This window comes from Oryctolagus cuniculus, chromosome 11 (assembly GCF_051225735.1).
Source record: "Oryctolagus cuniculus isolate XC-2025 breed Fujian yellow rabbit chromosome 11, ASM5122573v1, whole genome shotgun sequence".
Classification (NCBI taxonomy): domain Eukaryota; kingdom Metazoa; phylum Chordata; class Mammalia; order Lagomorpha; family Leporidae; genus Oryctolagus; species Oryctolagus cuniculus.
Genome location: NC_142877.1, coordinates 116,607,100 through 116,625,745, shown reverse-complemented (window position 1 = coordinate 116,625,745; position 18,646 = coordinate 116,607,100). Strand labels below are relative to the sequence as shown.

General features: G+C 53.3%; 1 protein-coding gene across 2 annotated transcripts; it reads right to left on the bottom strand.

Annotated features, from left to right (window-relative positions):
* Positions 1–314: 314 nt before the first annotated feature.
* Positions 315–17,895, bottom strand: ADSL (adenylosuccinate lyase). 2 transcript variants are annotated; one of them, XM_070052959.2, is made up of 13 exons: positions 17,686–17,895; positions 14,862–15,065; positions 13,410–13,454; positions 12,548–12,627; positions 7,878–8,049; positions 7,610–7,656; positions 6,940–7,030; positions 6,398–6,467; positions 6,122–6,269; positions 4,556–4,646; positions 3,457–3,546; positions 2,933–3,109; positions 315–959 (listed from the first exon to the last, which is right to left on the bottom strand). In XM_070052959.2, exons 1-13 carry the CDS (start codon positions 17,836–17,838, stop codon positions 873–875), a joined length of 1,455 nt encoding a protein of 484 aa, XP_069909060.1. In that variant the 5' UTR covers positions 17,839–17,895; the 3' UTR covers positions 315–872. The 2 variants fall into 2 exon arrangements, with proteins under 2 accessions (XP_069909060.1, XP_089165084.1); XM_089308958.1 differs by lacking the exon at positions 12,548–12,627.
* Positions 17,896–18,646: the final 751 nt, after the last annotated feature.

Below are 18,646 nucleotides of genomic sequence, written 5' to 3'. Positions count from 1 at the left end.
ACACTTACATGGGAGACCTAGAAGCTCCTGGCTCCAGATTGGGCTCAGCACAGCTCCAGCCACTAGGGCCACTTGGGGAGTGAACCAGTGGATTCTCTTGTCTCTACCTCTCTTTTTAACTCTTTCAAATAAATCTTTAAAAAAAAAAAAGAAAAATATTATGGACAGTCTCCAGCTTAAAATGGTTCAAATTAAGGTTTCTCAACTTCAGAGTGGTGTGAGTGTGCTCAAGTAACCATGCTGTTTTTCACTTTCAGGTCAGGATTTAATGCACTACATGAACTACTAGACACTTAAACACACGAACACACACACATTTTCAAGGTTTATTTTATTTGAAAGGCAGTTAGACAGTGAGAGAGCGAGAGAGAGAAGTCATCCATCTGCTGGTTCACTCCCCAAATGGCTGTATCAGCTGGGGCTGGGCCAGGCTGAAGCCAGGAGCCAGGAGCTTCTTTTGGGTCTCCTGTGGGTGTAGGAACCCAAACACGTGGGCCATCTGCTGCTGCTTTTCCCAGGCCACGAGCAGGGAGCTGGATAAGCTGGAGCGGCCGGGACTTGAACCAGCACCCAGTGCAGGTGGCGGCCCCTGGACACTCCATTACAGCACAGGCTGTTAGGTGACTGCCCAACTACAGCCCATCAATGCTTAGAGCATTCATTATGCCAGTTGGTGTTGCTGTAAAGAAGAGAGTCGGCACAGCACTGTTTCTGGGCTATAACCTTGAGAAACGTAGAAGCGCCGGGAAGCACTGGATTAACTTCAGCTACTGGTTCTCGAAGGAAAACAAGGCACTACAGACACCGTTTTCATGTCCCGGCATTAGAGTTCTCAAAGCCAGCAACGACTTCTCATTTACTTCTCTCCAGCTCTACAGACTCAGTTCTGCTTTCTCCTTCATCACACTTCCATATGGCTTTAACAGGGGATGCACCTCCTCCTCCAGGAACCTCTGTACCTGCAAAGGGGAAAGAAGGGTAAGAGAGTGGAAATGTGGGCGCCAGCTTTCCCGCTGCCGGCGGGCCCCACCGAGACCCCCGATCCAGGGTCACTCCAGCACTGAGCCTCTCTCTTCCGCTAGTCTGTCACAAGGCTCTCCCCGACACACCAAGCCCACCCTCACCATTCTGCCCTCGCACCAGCCCAGCCCGCGTTCTCTCCGCCTCACCGCTGCCTCCCAGTCAGGCCAGCTCAGATCGTCATGGCGCCTTCCTTCCCCGCTCCCCAGCCCACAGCCAGCTCCAGGGATGGCCTCCTTTCCCTCGGCTGGCACCACCCACTGCAGCAGCCCCCTTACTGGTCTCCCTAAGCCCCAGTTCTTTCTCCAAGCAGACTATTACATTAACAGGAAAGCCATCTGAATATCCAAGACAACTGCACCTGCAAACCCTGTGACACCCGCTGCTCTGCAAACACTCGGCGTTCAAGGCCTTAGCTGCTCTCTCCTCTCAGCCCGGCGTCCCCAGGCTAACTCCTTGCAAGCTCACACGAGACGTCTCCCTGGTCTTTCCTCTGCTCCATGGGGATGTCTCCAACTGTGTGATTCCCTAAATCCCTGCATGGACTTAACCACCTATTTATCAAGTTTGCTTTCCATCTTTAAATCCTCCAAACCAAACACATATTGAGCACCTGGTATATATTTGACACATGTTTTTGTTTTTGTTTCTTTTCTGACAGGCAGAGTGGACAGTGAGAGAGAGAGAGACAGAGAGAAAGGTATTCCTTTGCCGTTGGTTCACCCTCCAATGGCCGCCGCGGCCAGCGCACTGCGGCCGGCGCACCGTGCTGATCTGAAGCCAGGAGCCAGGTACTTATCCTGGTCTCCCATGTGGTGCAGGGCCCAAGCACTTGGGCCATCCTCCACTGCACTCCCTGGCCACAGCAGAGAGCTGGCCTGGAAGAGGGGCAACCGGGACAGAATCCGGCGCCCCGACCGGGACTAGAACCCGGTGTGCCGGCGCCGCAAGGCGGAGGATTAGCCTAGTGAGCCGCGGCGCCGGCCTTGACACATGTTTTTGAATTAATTCCTCTGGACTTTCCCAAAAGATAAGGAAAATGACAACACTAAGTATCTGTTACGCAGCAAGGACCACAGGAGGAGTTCCAGGCCCTACACCAACATCATGTATTTTTTTCCCTATCAGCCAACAGACAACAGAAGACTGAATAGAGACCCCACCTGAGAGTAAACACTTTTCCTCCTGGGACAGGCGTTGTGGCGCAGCAGGCTTGAGAGCCCGCATCCCACAGCAGAGCACCAGTCCAGCCTGGCCCTCCAGTGCAGTCCAGCTTCCTGCCAGTGCACCCTGGGAGGCAGCAGGCAACAGCTCAAGTAGTTGGGTCCCTGCCACCCACGTGGGAGACCTGGACTGAGTTCAGAGCTCCTGGATTTGGCCTGACTCAGCCCCATCTATTGGGACATTTGGGGGTTGTGAACCATTCAGTAGATGAAAGATATCTACCACTCTTTCAAATAAACCAACATTTAAAAAAATTCCATTTATTTAACTAACTTGAAAGTCAGAGAGAGACAGAGAGACAGACACTCCTATCTGCTGGTTTTTTCCAATGCCCACAGAAGCTGGGGCTGGGCAGAGCTCCAGCCAGGTCTCCCACATGGGCAGGGCCCCAACCACCTGCTGTCTCCCACAGTGTGCGCGAGCAGGAAGCTGGAGTCGGGAGCGGAGCCAGGCCTGGCACCAGGCGCTCTGCCCACATCTCACCACACGCTTGAGACCAAGAGAACTGTGAGAAGTCTACAGGGGAAATACTTAAGGATCTCTCAAAATCACCCAATCTTTCCACTTCTGCCAGTGGGTTCCTAACTAGCCACACTCACACGTAAGACAGCGTCTGAGGTCTCGCAGCTCAGCAGCGTGGAAAGAGGACAGCTGGAGCAGCCTCTGCAAGGGCGCCGAGGTCACTCACCTGCTGGGATGCACGCCCAGTGAAAGAAGAAGGATCCAGCAGATGCTCCAGCTGGGAATGTATGGGGCTGAAGTAGGCATCGGCCCGGATCCGCTCTATGAGGTCGTTATCGCCCCCTTCCTGCTTGACCACCGCGGCCGCCTGCTGGGAAAGCACGCGGATTTTCTCATGGCAATCCTGGGAAGAGAGCAAAGCAGTGGCGCTTCACCAAGGGCGCCTGAGTGTCCTGGAAGTCAGCCGACCCCACCAGGACCTCCACCCCGTCTACGCCCACGCCACGGTGGCGCTCTCTGAAGCCTCGTGAGTCACTGACCCCATTTCCTGCACTCCCATCAGCTCTCATGAAAATTCAGACACACTTCCTTCGCCAAGGGTGAACTCTGCCCCCAGGCGAGTGATTCACTTTTAATAACTGAGTTCACACGGCGACCTCAGAGATGGCAGTGTATGGCAGGCAGGAAGTGCCTCGTTCACTACTCTGCATACAGCGAGACAGCAGGGCTGCAGGGGCTTGGGTTACACACCTGGCGGCTGCCCCCAGCTTTGACCATGGCCATGATGATGTTCTCTGTGGCCATGAAAGGCAGCTCCTGTCGAATGCGCCGTTCGATCACCTAGAAGCAAAGACTAAGTGAGGGCCAGGAAAGATGGCTCTAAGGTTACAAAGGCGGACGCGCAGCAAGATGCCGTGTCCGGCAAGCTAGGCAGCAGGGACGCGAGCTACTGCAGCCAGGGCGAGCAGCAACGTTGTTTTCATTCTATGCGGTGTTTTTCCATTTTCTTACTAACCCAGAGATTCATTTTGATTAAAAAAAAGAGGAATATTGGGACTGGCGCCGTGGCCTGGCGGCTCCTCTTCCAATCCAGCTCTCTGCTTATGGCTTGGGAAAGCAGTAGAAGATGGCCCAAGCGTTTGGGCCCCACCCCTGCACCCAACTGGGAGACCTGGAAGAAGCTCCTGGCTCCTGGCTTTGGATCGGCACAGCTCTGGCCGTTGAAGCCATTTGGGGAGTGAACCAGCGGATGGAAGACCTCTCTCTCTCTCTGCCTCTCAGTCTGTAACTCTACTTCTCAAATAAATAAAATATATATATTTTTTTTTAAAAAAAGGAGGAAGATTGATTTAAGTAAACTTTTAGAAGCAGCTTCGTAGAAATGATTCCTAAGACCTCAAGTTTACTAAGTTTCGGTGCCCGGCTTCCGGAGCTAAGTATTTAGGAAACCAACCCGCCTGCCTCAGGCAAACGGAGACACCTACTCTGCCTGGTCACAGCAGAGCTGGTGATCCGTGCTGCCAGACATCTTGGGACAAGTCAGGTACCTTTCTTTCTTTTTTTTTTTTTAAAACTTTTATTTTAATGAATATAAATTTCCAAAGTACAGCTTATGGATTACAATGGCTTCCCCCCCATAACATCCCTCCCACCCGCAACCCTCCCCTGTCAGGTACCTTCCTTTCCCTCTCAACCTGTCTAGGAACCCCAGAGAGCTAAGCTCATGAGCACGGGGTGAGCTTAGCCGGGAAGGGCTCCCCGCAAGCGGAGCAGGCCCGCCATGTGCCCCAGAGCACGCTTCCCCATGTCCCAACCCCTCCCGCACACTTCACTTCATTAGGCCTCTTACTTTGGGGTATACCACCAAGCCTTCAGAGATATTCTGCAGCGTGATCAACAGCGTATCTGCGGTGAGAAAGGCCTCGGCCAAACAGATGCGTCTGCAGAGCAAACAGCCACGAAGCACACTCTCAGAGCAGCGTACAGTGTGTCCCAGCAGGCTGCTCCACGCCCATCTCGCTCCTGCAGCTGCCCCAAGGCCTCACGACCCCACTTACCACCTCTGGTCCAGTGCTTGCCCGCGCACCAGGCCTCGCCTGGCTGATCCCCAACCCCAAGTGCACTCAGCCATTTTCCCAGAGCCTCCCACTCACTGACAAACACGCGCTCTCGCACGCAACTGCGCTCTCACAGCCCTTCCCTCAGTGGACGGCACCAGCACCCATCACTCACTGCCATCAGCCACGAAGGCTGCCTACCGTGCCTTCAACTCTCTCCACTCACACGGCCACCGCGCCAGCGTGGACTAGGACTTCCACAGTCAACTCCTCGCTTGCTCTGCCCAGATCCATGCCCCCTACAAGCGAGCCTTCACACTGTCCCCAGCGTGCTTTAGCAGGTGAAGTGGGTCAGGAACGGCCGGCCCCCACACCTGAGGGCCTAAGACCCAAGGATTCAGCCAAGTGCAGATTGAAAATTCGATTTGGGGAAAAGTAATCGCGTACATACTGAAGGTACAGACTTTTTTCTTGTCATTATTCCCTAAACAATACAATCTTACACAGCATTTACACTGTTGAAGGACGTAATATAAAGATGCTTTGAAGTATATGTGTAGGGTGTTTGCAAATACTATTCCACTTTACGTAAGGGACTTGCCATCTCCACACTTTTGTCCCCCTGGAGGATGGAGGATCCCGGAAACAGCCCCCGGCCTTGGGTACGGGGGCGGAGGGAAAGGCTGACTTCCCAGTGAACTCACATGACTTGTTTCCAGAGACAAACCCTGGACTAGACGGAGCTCTCAGAAAGCCAGCTTTAACTTCACATCCTTTTCATTCAAGAAATCCCAATTCAACGCAAGCAACTAAGATGAGGTGAATCTGTTCTAAGTGAGCAGGAGGTCAGGTACCCGCGCATGCTGGAATCTCAGTAGCAGTCACCTGGTACTATTACTGAGCCAGGACCTCTCGGTCGGCATCCGCCCGTCTTCAGGGTAACGCCCGCGGTCTCTCTCAGGGCCTGCGAAGCCCTTCACCGACCGCCCTGCCGCCTCTCCTGCCGCCTCTCCCGCCGCAGTGCCGGTACTCCCCAGCACCACTCAGCTGCTACGCCCTGCGCTGCTCTTTCTCCCGCCTTTGCGTCTTGATTGGCGCTCTAGATGCGGTTCACCTGCACTGTGCTATTCCCCTGGCCCCTCCCACACAGCGCCTCCCTCCCTCCTTCTCCCTGGTGCCCTGCGTGTACTCTGGTCCTAACAATGATCACACTGCCGCCTTATGCTTCTGCCTCTGCTAGAGTCGGGCTCCCTAGGGACAAGGAAGAGCCACAGAGATACTCAGACAATCCTTTAACCTCCTGCCGCTCCGTCAGCCTCCCTCCCAGTGTGCTGTACGTGATGTCCCGCTCCACTGACCGGTTGGCACTGTCATCCAGGGTGCGTTCAAACCACTGCACGGATGCGGTCTGCAGCGGGTCCATGAGCAGGGTCATCAGGTGCCGGGCAAGGCTGCAGCAGCGCTCTGAGCGCATGGGGTTCCTCTTGTATGGCATCGCGCTGGAGCCTGCCCCCAAGACAGGGTGGGATGCAAAGGCGGAGAGACTTCAGAGACAGTGAGCACACAGGCAGCTGCGGATGAGCTGTCAGCGCACGGCCACAGGCCTCTCCAGCAGCTCCCCAGGTCACACTCACCAATCTGCTGTTTTTCAAAGGGTTCCTCCATTTCCTTGAGGTTGGCCAGGAGGCGTATGTCAGTGCAAATCTGGGGGAAGCGGGGGAGCAGGCATTGTCCCACACTCTTGGTGTGCGGGACAGTCAGGGACAGGGAGCAGGCATTGTCCCACACTCTTGGTGTGCGGGACAGTCAGGGACAGGGAGCAGGCTGCAGAAGGACATGAGCTCTCAGGGGCACTGCCGCTGGCTGTCCTCCCTCGGGGCATCTCACTCAGACCCGCGTTGCCCCTGAAGAGCTGGGATACAAGTTCCAGGAGCGTGGAACTGCCCGTGTGAACCACTGCAAAGACCCCAGGGAAAGACACTGGCAGGATTAATTTTAATATGGACATTTTGCAGTCTTTGGAGTAACTCTCAAGAGAATGTAAGAACGAGTCTGAACACACCTTAATTTAAGACCCCAAACTGTGAAAACGTGCGCAGTTACCCACTGAGAGACACAAACACAGAAGTGGGAGGCTGACTGAGTGGGCCTGTGGTACCCAAGCTCCACCCCTCACCTTGTGCACCGACGCCCCCAAGCTAGCCAGCACAGAGAGCACCTCAATGTCCACTTTTCGAGTATAGGTCTGACCCGTGATGATGAACGCCCTAGAATCAAACAGGAAAGGGGATCTACGGTAACTGTTTCAGGACACGGCTGAGCCACAGAGACAAGGACAACAGATAGCAACTGAAAGCTTGGTCTTCCTGGTACGGTAAAATCACAACAGGCCCAGAGGACCTGACTGGCAACTTGCTCTTAGAACAAACTGCCCTTCCACTGCTTTTCCTAATTCTCAGGACACTGTCCTGCCTCAAGAAGGAAACGGGAGCCAGCGTGCCCTTGCCTGGGACAAGGAGCCATGGTGGAGCCTGGTGGTCCTCGACGGAAACCCACTGGAGGGCCTCACCAAGAAACAACAACAAGGCATGGGTAAGGCTACGTCAAGAAATCAAAAGTGAACGGTTTCCTTTTTTTCTTAAAAATTGTAAAAAAACTAAAAAAAAAAAAAAAAAAAAAAAAAAAAAAAGGAACCCAGATGGAGAGAAAATAAGCCCCAGGCCAGAAATAGAAGGAAACAGGTAGAAGAATAGAAAAAGCCAAAAAGCCAAGGTCAAATCTGGAGGTCCACTGAGCAGACCTGTCATCACCTCAACAGGGAGGCCAACACTCTGCCCCTCACCCACCTCTTAAATCCCGCCTTTTCTGTCACCATCTTGTCAAGCTGCTCCACCTTGGAGAGAAAAGACACATCCCTACAGAAATCTAGGGGTCTAGTACAATATCCCAAGCTGCGATCCTGCCCAGCCCTCAGCCCTCTGCTGACCTCCTGCCAGTCCAAATACACCACCACCACCCCCATCCCAGGACCAACTTTCCCAACGTCCTGGAGGCCAGCTTGTATCTTAGGCTCCCGCCACTGAGTTTCTGTGCCCCAGGCCATTTTCATGATACCTTATGGTGATCTCCCTCAAAGAGCTGCAGGAAGCTGGCCTGGGTGCCCGTCGTGCCCTTCACGCCTCGGAAGCGCAGGCCATCTTGGACACGCTTCAAATTCTGGAGATCCATGCAGAGATCTTGAATCCAAAGACAGCAGCGTTTTCCAACTGTGGTCAGCTGAGCAGGCCTAAAACAGCCCAGTGGGAACACAGAAGTCTCAAACCCGGGGCCTTACAAGAAGCCCATTTAGTAATATAAGGGCAGATTCTACTTTGTTCAACATATCTTCAGACACTGGCAAGAAATATCACACAAGCTTCCCCTCCAACGGAGCTTACATTGTAGTATAAACAAGAAGAAAATAAATAAGGTAACTGTGGAGGGGCCGGCGCTATGGCACAGGGGGTTAAGTCACCACCTGCAGCACCAGCATCCCATAACGGTGCTGGTTTGAGTCCCAGCTGCTCCACTTCTGATGCAGCTCCCTGCTAATGCACCTGGGAAAGCAGCAGAAGACGGCCCAAGTGCTTGGGCCCCCGCATCCACATGAGAGACTCAGAAGAAGATCCTGGCTCCTGGTTTCAGCCTGGCCCAATCCCAGACATTGCGGCCATTTGGGAAGTGAACCAGTGGGTGGAAGACCTCTCTCTGCCTAATTTTGCCTTTCAAATAAATAAAATATTTAAAAAATAAAAAACAACAACCTATTGAGTCATTACATGCAAGATGAGCGCAGAGGAGAAGGCTGCTTGCCGGCAGTAAGGGACAAAGGCTCTCCTGTGTCAGGAGCTGCCCCGCTAGGGAGGAAGCCCCCGGACCTCTGAAGGCAGCAGACGCCTTTGTTCAGCCTGAAGTCCAAACCAATCCATGAAAGGTCTGTTTCTGAACAGAAAACATAACTATGAATAATAATATCCAAGTTCCGATGGATAACCTAGCCCATCCCAAATGGCATCTCTCTGCTTGGCTAATGACACTGACAGCCGGCAACCTCACGGCAGGGCCAGGACGTCCAGGCTTGGCATCTCACAAGCTACAGCACCCCTAGATTAATCGCATGGTGGTCTTCCTTCTCCATTCACAAGGACGGATTACTGGGGGAAGGGAAGCCAGAAGTCAGCTGGCCTGGCCTTGTTCACGGCAGCGTTGTTCCTGACAGCCCAGATGGCCATCAAGTGATGAGCGAGTGAGCAAAGTGTGGTGTGCACACACACGGGGATGCCACTCAGCTACGACAAGAAAGGAAGCTCTGACACACGCTGCCACCACACGGATGGACACTGAAACCAGACTGAGCAAAAAAGAAGCCAATCACAAAGTCACAACTGCACGATTCCATTTATATGAACTTCTGGAACATGCACATCCAGAGACAAAAAATATATCAGTGACTGGCAGGTGCACGGGAAGGAGGTAGGATGACTGCTAACGGGTATGGGATTTCTTTTTGGAGCGATGGAAATATTCTGAAATTACACAGTGGTAAAGACTGTCTGGCTCTGTGATGTACTAAAAAACCATCCAGCCACACATATTGTATGTGAATTATATCTCAGCAAAGCTGTATTACATGGATGGATGTGCAGAGGTGCTGCCTGCTAAACATGGCAGCCGAGAGCTCTCCTTCCACCACTCCCAGAGAAATGTTACAAATGGAGGACCTGCACGGTGGTCTCCTGCTTGCTGGATGCACAGCAAGCCAACCACCGACACAGTGCAGAAGAAAGCAAGGGTTCATCTGCAACAAGCACAGCCAGGGGTCAGGCAGCTAAGGCTCAATCCCAGCTTCCCTGAGGGGCCGGCTCTGTGGCGGAGCAGGTTAGGCCCCACCCGTGAGGCCAGCATCCGAGACCAGGCTGCTCCACTCCCAATTCAGCTCCCTGCTAATGAGCCTATGAGGGCGGCAGAAGATGGCCCGAGTGCTTGGACCCCTACACCCACGTGGGAGACCTAGAAGCAGCTCTGGACTTCTAACTTTGGCCTGGCCCAGGCCCAGCAGCTCTAGCTGTTGTGGCCCTTTGGGGAGTGAACCAGCAGGTGGAAGACCTCTCTTCTCTCTGTAACTCTTTCAAATAAATTAAAAAAAAAAAAAAAAAAAAAAAAGCAGGGGTTGAGTACTGCATGATCAGCTCGCTCGTGGCCCTCCCTTGACCGGCAGTAAGGGCCACTCTGCCATGGCGAAGGGCTCGAAGTAGACCAGGCACTATTTTGCTGTTTGATCAAGGCCCATGGGTTTCCTCAGAGCTTTCCGTACAGAGGCTGGCACTGAGACGTAACTTGACTCTGACCGACGGTCTCGGCTCCAGCGTTTCTGTCGCTCTTCCAATTCAGTGAGTTACTCTACAGAGAGGCACAGCAGGCCGAGGAAGAGATGCTGGGGCCGGATAAAGTCAACCGCGTCAGGGGGCAGAGACTGGATTCAGGAGCACAGGCTTGTGTGACACACCCTGAGTACTCGACACAGACGCAACACAGACGTCGGGCACGAGAGAAGCCGGGGGGCCGCATCTTCATCCAGCCAGGGTAAGCAGACTCACTTTCAACACTGGCTTCCCTTATCAGACTGCAGGCTCCTGTCCCGGCCAATCCAGCCCCACATCTCGTCCAGCACCCACTGATGTATCTGGGAAAGCAATGGATGATGGCACAGTGTGTGGGCCCTTACCACCACACAGGAGATGTGGACACAGCTCTGGCCTGGCCCAGCCTTGGCAGTTTGTTGTGGTCATTTCGGGGGTGAACCAGTGGATGGATCTTTCTGTCACTCTGCCTTTCAAATAAATAAATAACTGAATCTTGGGGCCAGCACCATAGTGTAGTGGGCTAAGCCTCCGCCTATGGCACCAGCATCGAATACGGGAATTGGTTCAGGTCCTGGCTGTTCCACTTCTGAGCCAGCTCCCTGATGGTGACCTGAGAAAGCAGTGGAAGTTGGCCTAAGTGCATGGGTCCCTGCACCAGCGTGGAAGATCCAGAAGAAACTCCTGGCTTCGGAGTGGCCCAGCTCCAGCCAGAGGCCACATGGGGAGTAAATCAATGGATGGAAGACTTTCTGTCTCTCCCTCTCTCTCTAACTCTGCCTCTCAAGTAAGTAGATAAATCTTTAAATAATTTTTTTTTTGACAGGCAGAGTGGACAGTGAGAGACAGAGAGAAAGGTCTTCCTTTACCGTTGGTTCACCCCACAATGGCCGCTGTAGCCGGCGCGCTGTAGCCGGCGCATCGCACTGATCCGAAGGCAGGAGCCAGGTGCTTCTCCTGGTCTCCCATGCAGGTGCAGGGCCCAAGCACTTGGGCCATCCTCCACTGCCTTTGTAGGCCACAGCAGAGAGCTGGACTGGAAGAAGAGCAACCGGGACAGAATCCAGTGCCCCGACCAGGACTAGAACCCGGTGCTGGCGCCGCAGGCGGAGGATTAGCCTATTGAGCCGCAGCACCGGCTAAATAGATATTTTTAAAAATAAAAATTATGGAAAAAAATTATCCTGTATCTCATAACTACAGTAATCAGTATTTATATTATGGAATTTTTTCTAATAAGAAGATTTAATTAAAAGGCAGAGTTACAGACAGAAGAAGAAAAAGAGAGACAGATACCTTCCACCTGCTGGCTCACTCCCCTAGGCTGAAGCCAGGAGCCTGGGACTCCCAAGCACTTGGTCATCTTCTTCTGCTTTCCCAGGCCATCAGCAGGGAGCTGGACGGGAAGTGGAGCAGCCATGATTTGAACCAGCGCCTTTATGGAACACCAGTGCCACAAGTGGCAGCTTAACGCACTACAAGCACAATGATGGCCCCTTTCATGGAATACTTTGATCCAATCGTTGTGCAATGTATAAGCTGTCTTTCCCCCATAACATTAACCTAAGCACATTTCAATGTTAAGTCTGTTTTTTCTTAAGAATGTATTTATTTATTTGAAAGGCAGTTACAAAGAGAGGAGAGACAGAGAAAGATCTTTCATCCACTGGTTCACTCCCCAAATGACTGTAATAGCCAGAACTGGGCCAATCCAAAGCCAGGAGCCAGGATCTTCTTCCAGGTCTCCCATGTAAGTGCAGGGGCCCAAGGAGTTTGGCCATCCTCAACTGCCGTCCTAGGCCACAGCAGACAGCTGGATCAGAAGTGGAGCAGCCGGGACAAGAACTGGTGCCCATATGGGATGCTGACACTGCAGCCAGTGGCTTTACTTGCTGCACCACAGTGCCAGCCCCGTTACTAAGTCTTAATGAGCATCATCTTAATGGTTACACATTATTCCAGCCAGTGGCTTTCTTAGACCCTATTTAAGTATTGCCTTATTGTCAGACATTTAAACTGTTTCCAATGCTTACTATCATAAATAAGACTGTAACAGACAATCTTGGGACAAGGTTGCTCTCATAATTCGGATTGCTTCCTTGGGTTAGATTCTCAAGAAGGGAATTACTACGTGAAGGTGTAGGGATATCACCAAGGCTCTTGGTACACACACGGATACCCAAGTAAACCATTGGGTAAGTAAACAGTACTCATCAGGCGAGGACTGGGTTCATGCCTCGTAAGCGTTCCAAGATACCTATCTAAATCATGCTGAGACTCTTCATCTCAAGTTCACTATGAAAATGGGGGAACTGAAGGAGTAATTCAAAGTCACACGCACAAAACAGCCCAGCTTCCACGGAAATGTGGAAATGTACTACTTACTGGAAATGTGTGAAACCTAAGGTGGGTAGATCGGCTCGTTCCTTAGCGAAGTCGGCAAGCCTAGAGATCACTCTGGCAAGCTAAAGAAAGACCGTGGGGTAGAAAGAGGGGGAATTCAGGTTGAGTTCTTTATGTAACTAGAAACCCGGAGACAAGTTTATATAAAATTAGGCCTCCAGCAGCCATATCTTTTCATCTCTGTATCCTAAAGTGCCGTGAAGAGTTCTGGCAATGCACTGAAAGCGGAGCCGCCTGAAATGTCATGAATTTTTAAGGTCACAGCAGACAAACAGGCAGAAATCATCGTCCTGACCCACATTCCAGCTACATGCCTCTGCCTGCCTTCATGTCAAAGACTCTGCTCTTCACTTACAGTGCCTTTTTTTTTTTAAGATTTATTTTGTTTCAAAGACACGGTTAGATAGAGAGGGAGAGACAGAGACAGAGATCTTGCATCTGCTGGTTCTCTCAACAAATGGCTGCAATAACTAGGGCTGGGCCAGACCGAAGCCAGGAGCCAGGAGCTTTATTTGGGTCTCCCTCGTGGGTTCAGGGGCCCAGGGACTTGGGCATCTTCCGCTGCTTTCCCAGGCACATTAGCAGGGAGCTAGATCGGAAGTAGAGCCGCCAGGACTCGACCCGGTGCTCATATGGGATGCTGGAGTTGTAGGCAGCAGTTCTACCCCCTACGCCACAATGCCGGCCCCTCAATTTACAGTGCTTTAACCAAAAAGAGACAATTAATTCTTCAGATGGGTTACAGGTTTGTTCACTGAAAAAATGATCTCATACGCATTCACACTGCTGGTTGGTGCCCACCTCCTACCACCGGGCGCTAAGTAGGAAACTCCGCCAGCCTTACCTTTGGCAGAAGCAGATCAAACGCATGTCTAAGGATGATCAGGTCCTGCAAAGGAACACGCAGTGGCCTTATACTCAACAGCTTTGCTCAAACAGAACTGTTACCACACTTTGTGGCCATCACCATCGGGGGTTCTCTCAGCTGGCAGCCTGTCTCACCATTAGCAACCCACCGTGCAAACCAGAAGATGCCAACAGAGGGTCTTTTCTGGTTACTGTTTTAGAAATACACTAACTTAGACAGCAATACCACTGGATCTATAACAAAACTTGCACTTGTTAAGCCCAACGTACATTCTATCTAAAATGAGTGAAAAATCTGCAAGTCCACAAGGTTTCTGTTTTCCCAGAGCGCCTGCGTCTCTGAGCTTTCCCACGGCACTCCCACCGGTCTCCTCCCCTTCTCGACCCTACCGTCGCTGGTGAAGAAAGGCAAGCCCGGAACATCAAGGCAAGCTTAGGAAACATAAAGATGCCAGAGGGAGCTAAGCGTTCACACAACCCCAACACATGCTTAAACGGGACAGTAATGGTTGAGCCCAATTACGCGCTGGCTATTTTTAGAAAGGATTTTCCAAGTTAGCGGACATTCTTCTCCCATTATCTGACTCACCAATCACACACTCTTTAATTATGTACTTTTTAGGACTAAAAGAAGTACTGACTTCTTGCTGGGCGGGAGGGTTATCTGGACCTTCATTCTCTGGTCCCACGGGCAGCCTGCGATCAGAAGCACAAGCACTGGCGCCCCCTGACTGGGCTGGGACCCTTTCTGCCACATAGTCCTGAGCCAGCTCCTCAGCCTCTCCTTAAACCCCCTCATCTGTAAGGACGGATTATTAAGCCACGCCGAGAAGCCTGTGTTTTCTAGGACTGCATGCACATTGAATCTGTAAGAGAGGCGGGCAGGAAGCTGGCGCGTGCAGGAATGCGGGCTGACCGCAGCAGAAACGAGAGAACTTCTTGGAGTGAAGGTGCACTCTCAAAATAGAGCGCGCAGATGGGCAAACAACTGCACTCAGTAAACAGCAACATTTAAAAATGCTCAGAAGAGTGTCCACCACCTAGTGAGCTCTCCGGGAAATGCCTGAGTATAAGACACATTTGCTAACTAGAGTTTTCATTTAACAATTACAGTGTAATCGTGCCTTAAACAGAAGTCACACGGTTTGGAAAGAGCAGCTCTTCGGAACACCCCCGAGGCCACCCAACTGCCAAGGCCGTGGCTTACGCCCAGCACAGACAGGATGAGCAGCACCTGCAGGTCTTATGTGATGGGCGTAACTGGGTGCTCAGACTGGAATAAAATCCCAAACAGAAAATTTTTCAGCAAAGACATTCCTCAAATTAAAGCTCTACGGAGTTACTTCCTAAAACTGGAAAAAAAATCAAATAAAATTTATCAATTCCTTATGAAGACTGAATCCTAAGTGTACAAAACATGGGTTCCTACTGTGTTATCTCCCACATAGCAGGAGGTGGCACCAAGATGAATGATGGGTGCAGCCTTCGGACAGCAGTGGCCGAACGTGTGCACGTGAGCCATGACGTCATGCCGCAGCCGTTTCTCTTCCTCAGCTGCCATCTTGAAGTCTATGTTGTCCAGGTTGGACTTCATCTCTTGGATTTGTTCATCTGTGATGGGCAAACCCAACGTCTGCACAATGGGAAAAACAAAATACAAAAGCCTCAGGATCAGTCGTTTGGAGGGACACCAACAAGAGTAGTTCCTGTGAGTATTTTTTGCCCTGCTTCCCAATCCTTCAACTAAAACATGGGGCAAGTTCGAAATACGGAGGTGGGGGAGGCACCTGCTAAGTGCATGATGAAAACTCACATTCTGAGCAAACTCTAATACATCAGACAACAACGTACGCTGACCTCCACTGACCCTGGGCCGTCCCCTCAGCGAGATCCTCCCCGACTTAATCCTCAGTGCCCACAGCGTGGCAGCTGGACGCTGGACGTGGGCGAATTTACTCAGGGAAATCAAAATTAAGTATTCTGAAATTCTTTTTTTTTTTAAAGATTTCTTTCTTTGACTTGAAAGGCAGAGTCACAGGGAGACAGCTTCTACCTGTTGAGTCACTCCCCACTGGCCACAACAGCTGGAGCTGGGCTGATCCAAAGCCAGGAGTCAGGAGCTTCTTCCAGGTCTCCCACATGGGTGCAGGGGCCCAAGCACTTGGGCCATGTTCTATTGCTTTCTCAGGTGCATGAGCAGGGAGCCGGATTGGAAGTGGAGCAGCTGGGACTTGATCCAGCGCCCATTTGGGAAGCCAGCACCCCAGGCACCAGTTTTACCCACTATGCCGCAGCACCAGCTCTGGATTCTGTAATTCTTAATTTGTTGTTCTGCCAACAAATTATGTACAGCAAATTCAGTACAGCTGACAGCAATTCTGGGAGCTACTGATGAGAAAATAAAGACATCAACACCTTACGCTGATCTGGGAGGATCCAGCACCTTAGAATAGTACTGTCCATGCAGACACAGCTTCTTTCCAGGTGTGCCTATTTAAATTTAAACTGGGGGCAGGCACTTGGCACAGCAGTTAAGATACCCACACGCCTGGGGTGGAATCCTATCTCCACTTCCAATTCCAGCTTCCTGCCAGTGTGCACCCTGGGAGGCTCAGGGCACCTGGTTCCTGCCACCCAGGGAAGACCTACGTACGTGGAGTTCTGGCCTTTGGGCTGCAGCCTGTCCCACTTGGGGTGTGAACCAGTGGATGAGAGATCTCTGTCTCTTACAAATAATCAAAATTTTGGAAAACTGAAGCGGATCCATTGAAATTTCAAAGTTCAGCTGCTAGACACTTCCCGTGTGGAAGAGCTGCCTGGGTCCTGTGCAGTCAGCAGACCCCAAACCTCAGGGCTCCTCCCAGAGCAAAACAGCAGGGGGCAGGTAGCCCTATAGCTTCCTCCAGCCTATACATCGGGGGGGGGGGGGGGGGGGGGTGGCTGAAGCCAGCAGCATCACTGGGTCTCCAGAGTGCTCTTTCTGCTCTCAAATGTAACTCAGCATTCGTCCTAATCTCTCATTCTGTAATTTTTCCCTTAATTATTATAGAACGTATGCTGTTAGTTTTGACACCCCAGGTGAAAGAGGACCCAAATTCAAAACCGTAGGCATCGCCTGGGATGTGCAGGCCAGAACAAAGCACACACGTGCAGAGGACTCTGCATCCCAGCGGCGGCTGGAGCCACTTGGGAGGCATCACCAGCAGCCGGATTCCAGAGTGGCGCTCTCCTCATCTAAGGGGAGTGCACACCACGCAGGCACCCTCAAGCCCAGCACAGCCACCCCATTTCCTCTTCTTTCCCCGCACCGGGCTGAGTGAGCTGCTGTACGTGGAGTCCCAAAACAGAGCCTGGGGGCCGGCACTGTGGGGTAGGTAGCAGGTAAAGCCACCGCCTGCAGTGCTGGCACCCCATGTGGGCGCCAGTTCGAGTCCCGGCTGCTCCACTTCCGATCCAGCTCTCTGCTGTGGCCTGGGAAAGCAGAAGATGGCCCAAGTGCTTGGGCCCCTGCACCCACGTGGGAGACCCGGAAGAAGCTCCTGGCTCCGGATCGGCGCAGCCCCAACCTTTGTGGCCATCTGGGGGAGTGACCCAGCGGATGGAAAACCTCTCTCTGCCTTTCAAATAAAATAAACCGCTAAAACACACACACACACACACAGCCTGGGACGCGGGAGACACCGTGCCTGCCTGCTGTTGTCACCCCACGTATTTCGGAGCACAGTGATAGGGTGGGCAGGGGAGTCTAGGACGGGGGATGGGGCGGAGGACGAGGGGCGGTTCCAGGCCACCACAGGCCTGGGCGCCCTTGGAGGGGCCACTTCCCTGTGAAACGCTGGCCAGCGTGGCCCTAGGAGCCGCCCTAAATCGCGTCTACCCGACCCCCGCCTCGGATTCTCTCCTCTCTCGGAGGCCGAGGCGGGGACGGCGGCCTGGGCAGCACGGGTTCCAGGGCGGGCTCAAGGGCACAGAGGCGGCGGGGAAGGCGCAGCGGCCGAGCGCTCGGCTCCGCGCCCGGATCCAAACCCCAGCTCTGCTCTGGGCGCTGGGGTGGCCTGGGGGCCAAGGCCGCCCCTTGCCGCCTGCAGGGCGGGGGAGGCACCGTCGGTCTCGCCAGGTGGTGACCACACCTAGGGAGCGCCCGGGGCCTGCGCTCTGCACCGCACCCCCGTTCCCGTCCTAGGGCCGCAGCTCCTCGGGACCGGGAACACGTGCAGGGACCGGCCCGGCCCCTCGAGCCCCGGGTCCGTTACCTGCTCTGCCTCCGCCAGCCACAGCCAGAGCTGCCGCCACGTCCGGAACTTGTACCTGTCACTAAACACGAAGCACATCTCCGGGCTGGCATAGCGGGAGGCGAGCGGGGAACGGTAGCCGTCGGGCCCGCCGCAGTCGCCTGCCGCGGCCATCCCGAACGCGCGACCCGGTCAGTCAGAACGCGCGGGGCGCAGGTGGCCGGGAAGAGCGGAAGCGGAAGCCCGGGGGCGGTGCTTTTCCCACCCCGGGGCGGGACTTCCGGCATTTGGTCCCCGCCCCCTAGGTCCGGGCGGCTGGCTGGCTGGAAGGGTTTCCCGGAAACTCGGCTTTTCGGGGTGCGGGGTTAATGCGTTTCTTTTCGCTTCCGAGAAACGTGACCAGCTCTTCAAAAGTTACTTAGGCACTTTGCGCCTGTTTTAACATCTGAAAAAAAAAAAAAGACACATTAAAGCCTGCTAACTGCTAAGATGTCTGCGCGCAGGGCTGGAGCGGTGCCTGGGACACGTCCGAGGCCCCGTGTCCGCGGCGATTGCTGTCGCCTGCCACACACCGAGCGCGATCTGAGGGGAAGTGGGCGCCTTTGCGTCGCGATCTCAACCAGCCCTTGCGGATGAAGGCTCTGAGGGCCGGGGTCGCCCGGCCGGGAAGGGCTGCGACCCCGCTGCCTAGTACCACCACCACCTCCTGAAGACCCAGTCGGGGAGTGTCCTCAGACTGGCCGAGGGTGATAAAAATCGTCATCCTTGGCGCGAGCCTGGGTGTTAAGGCACGGTCGATGCGGTGCTACCAGAAGAGCGCTCGGCGCGGCGCTCAGCAAACAGCATTATGCCCGCTGTGCCGGGGACAGAGGCGGGGGCGGGTTCAGTGTCTAAGTGGGATGCGGAAAATCCTGCTTATTCTCAACAGCTCTGCGTCCCGCCGTAGCAGGTGCCATGCTGCTTTGAACCCGTCTCCGAGCTC

Bases quoted from the DNA above. Each gene is read 5' to 3' on its own strand.
- ADSL (XM_070052959.2), bottom strand. From the start codon at position 17,838: ATGGCCGCGGCAGGCGACTGCGGCGGGCCCGACGGCTACCGTTCCCCG. The intron at 8,050-12,547 runs GTAAGTAGTACA...GGGCTGTTTTAG, and splicing joins TTAGGTTTCACACATTTCCA to GCCTGCTCAGCTGACCACAG. The intron at 6,270-6,397 runs GTGAGTGTGACC...TCTTGGGGGCAG, and splicing joins CTTTGAAAAACAGCAGATTG to GCTCCAGCGCGATGCCATAC.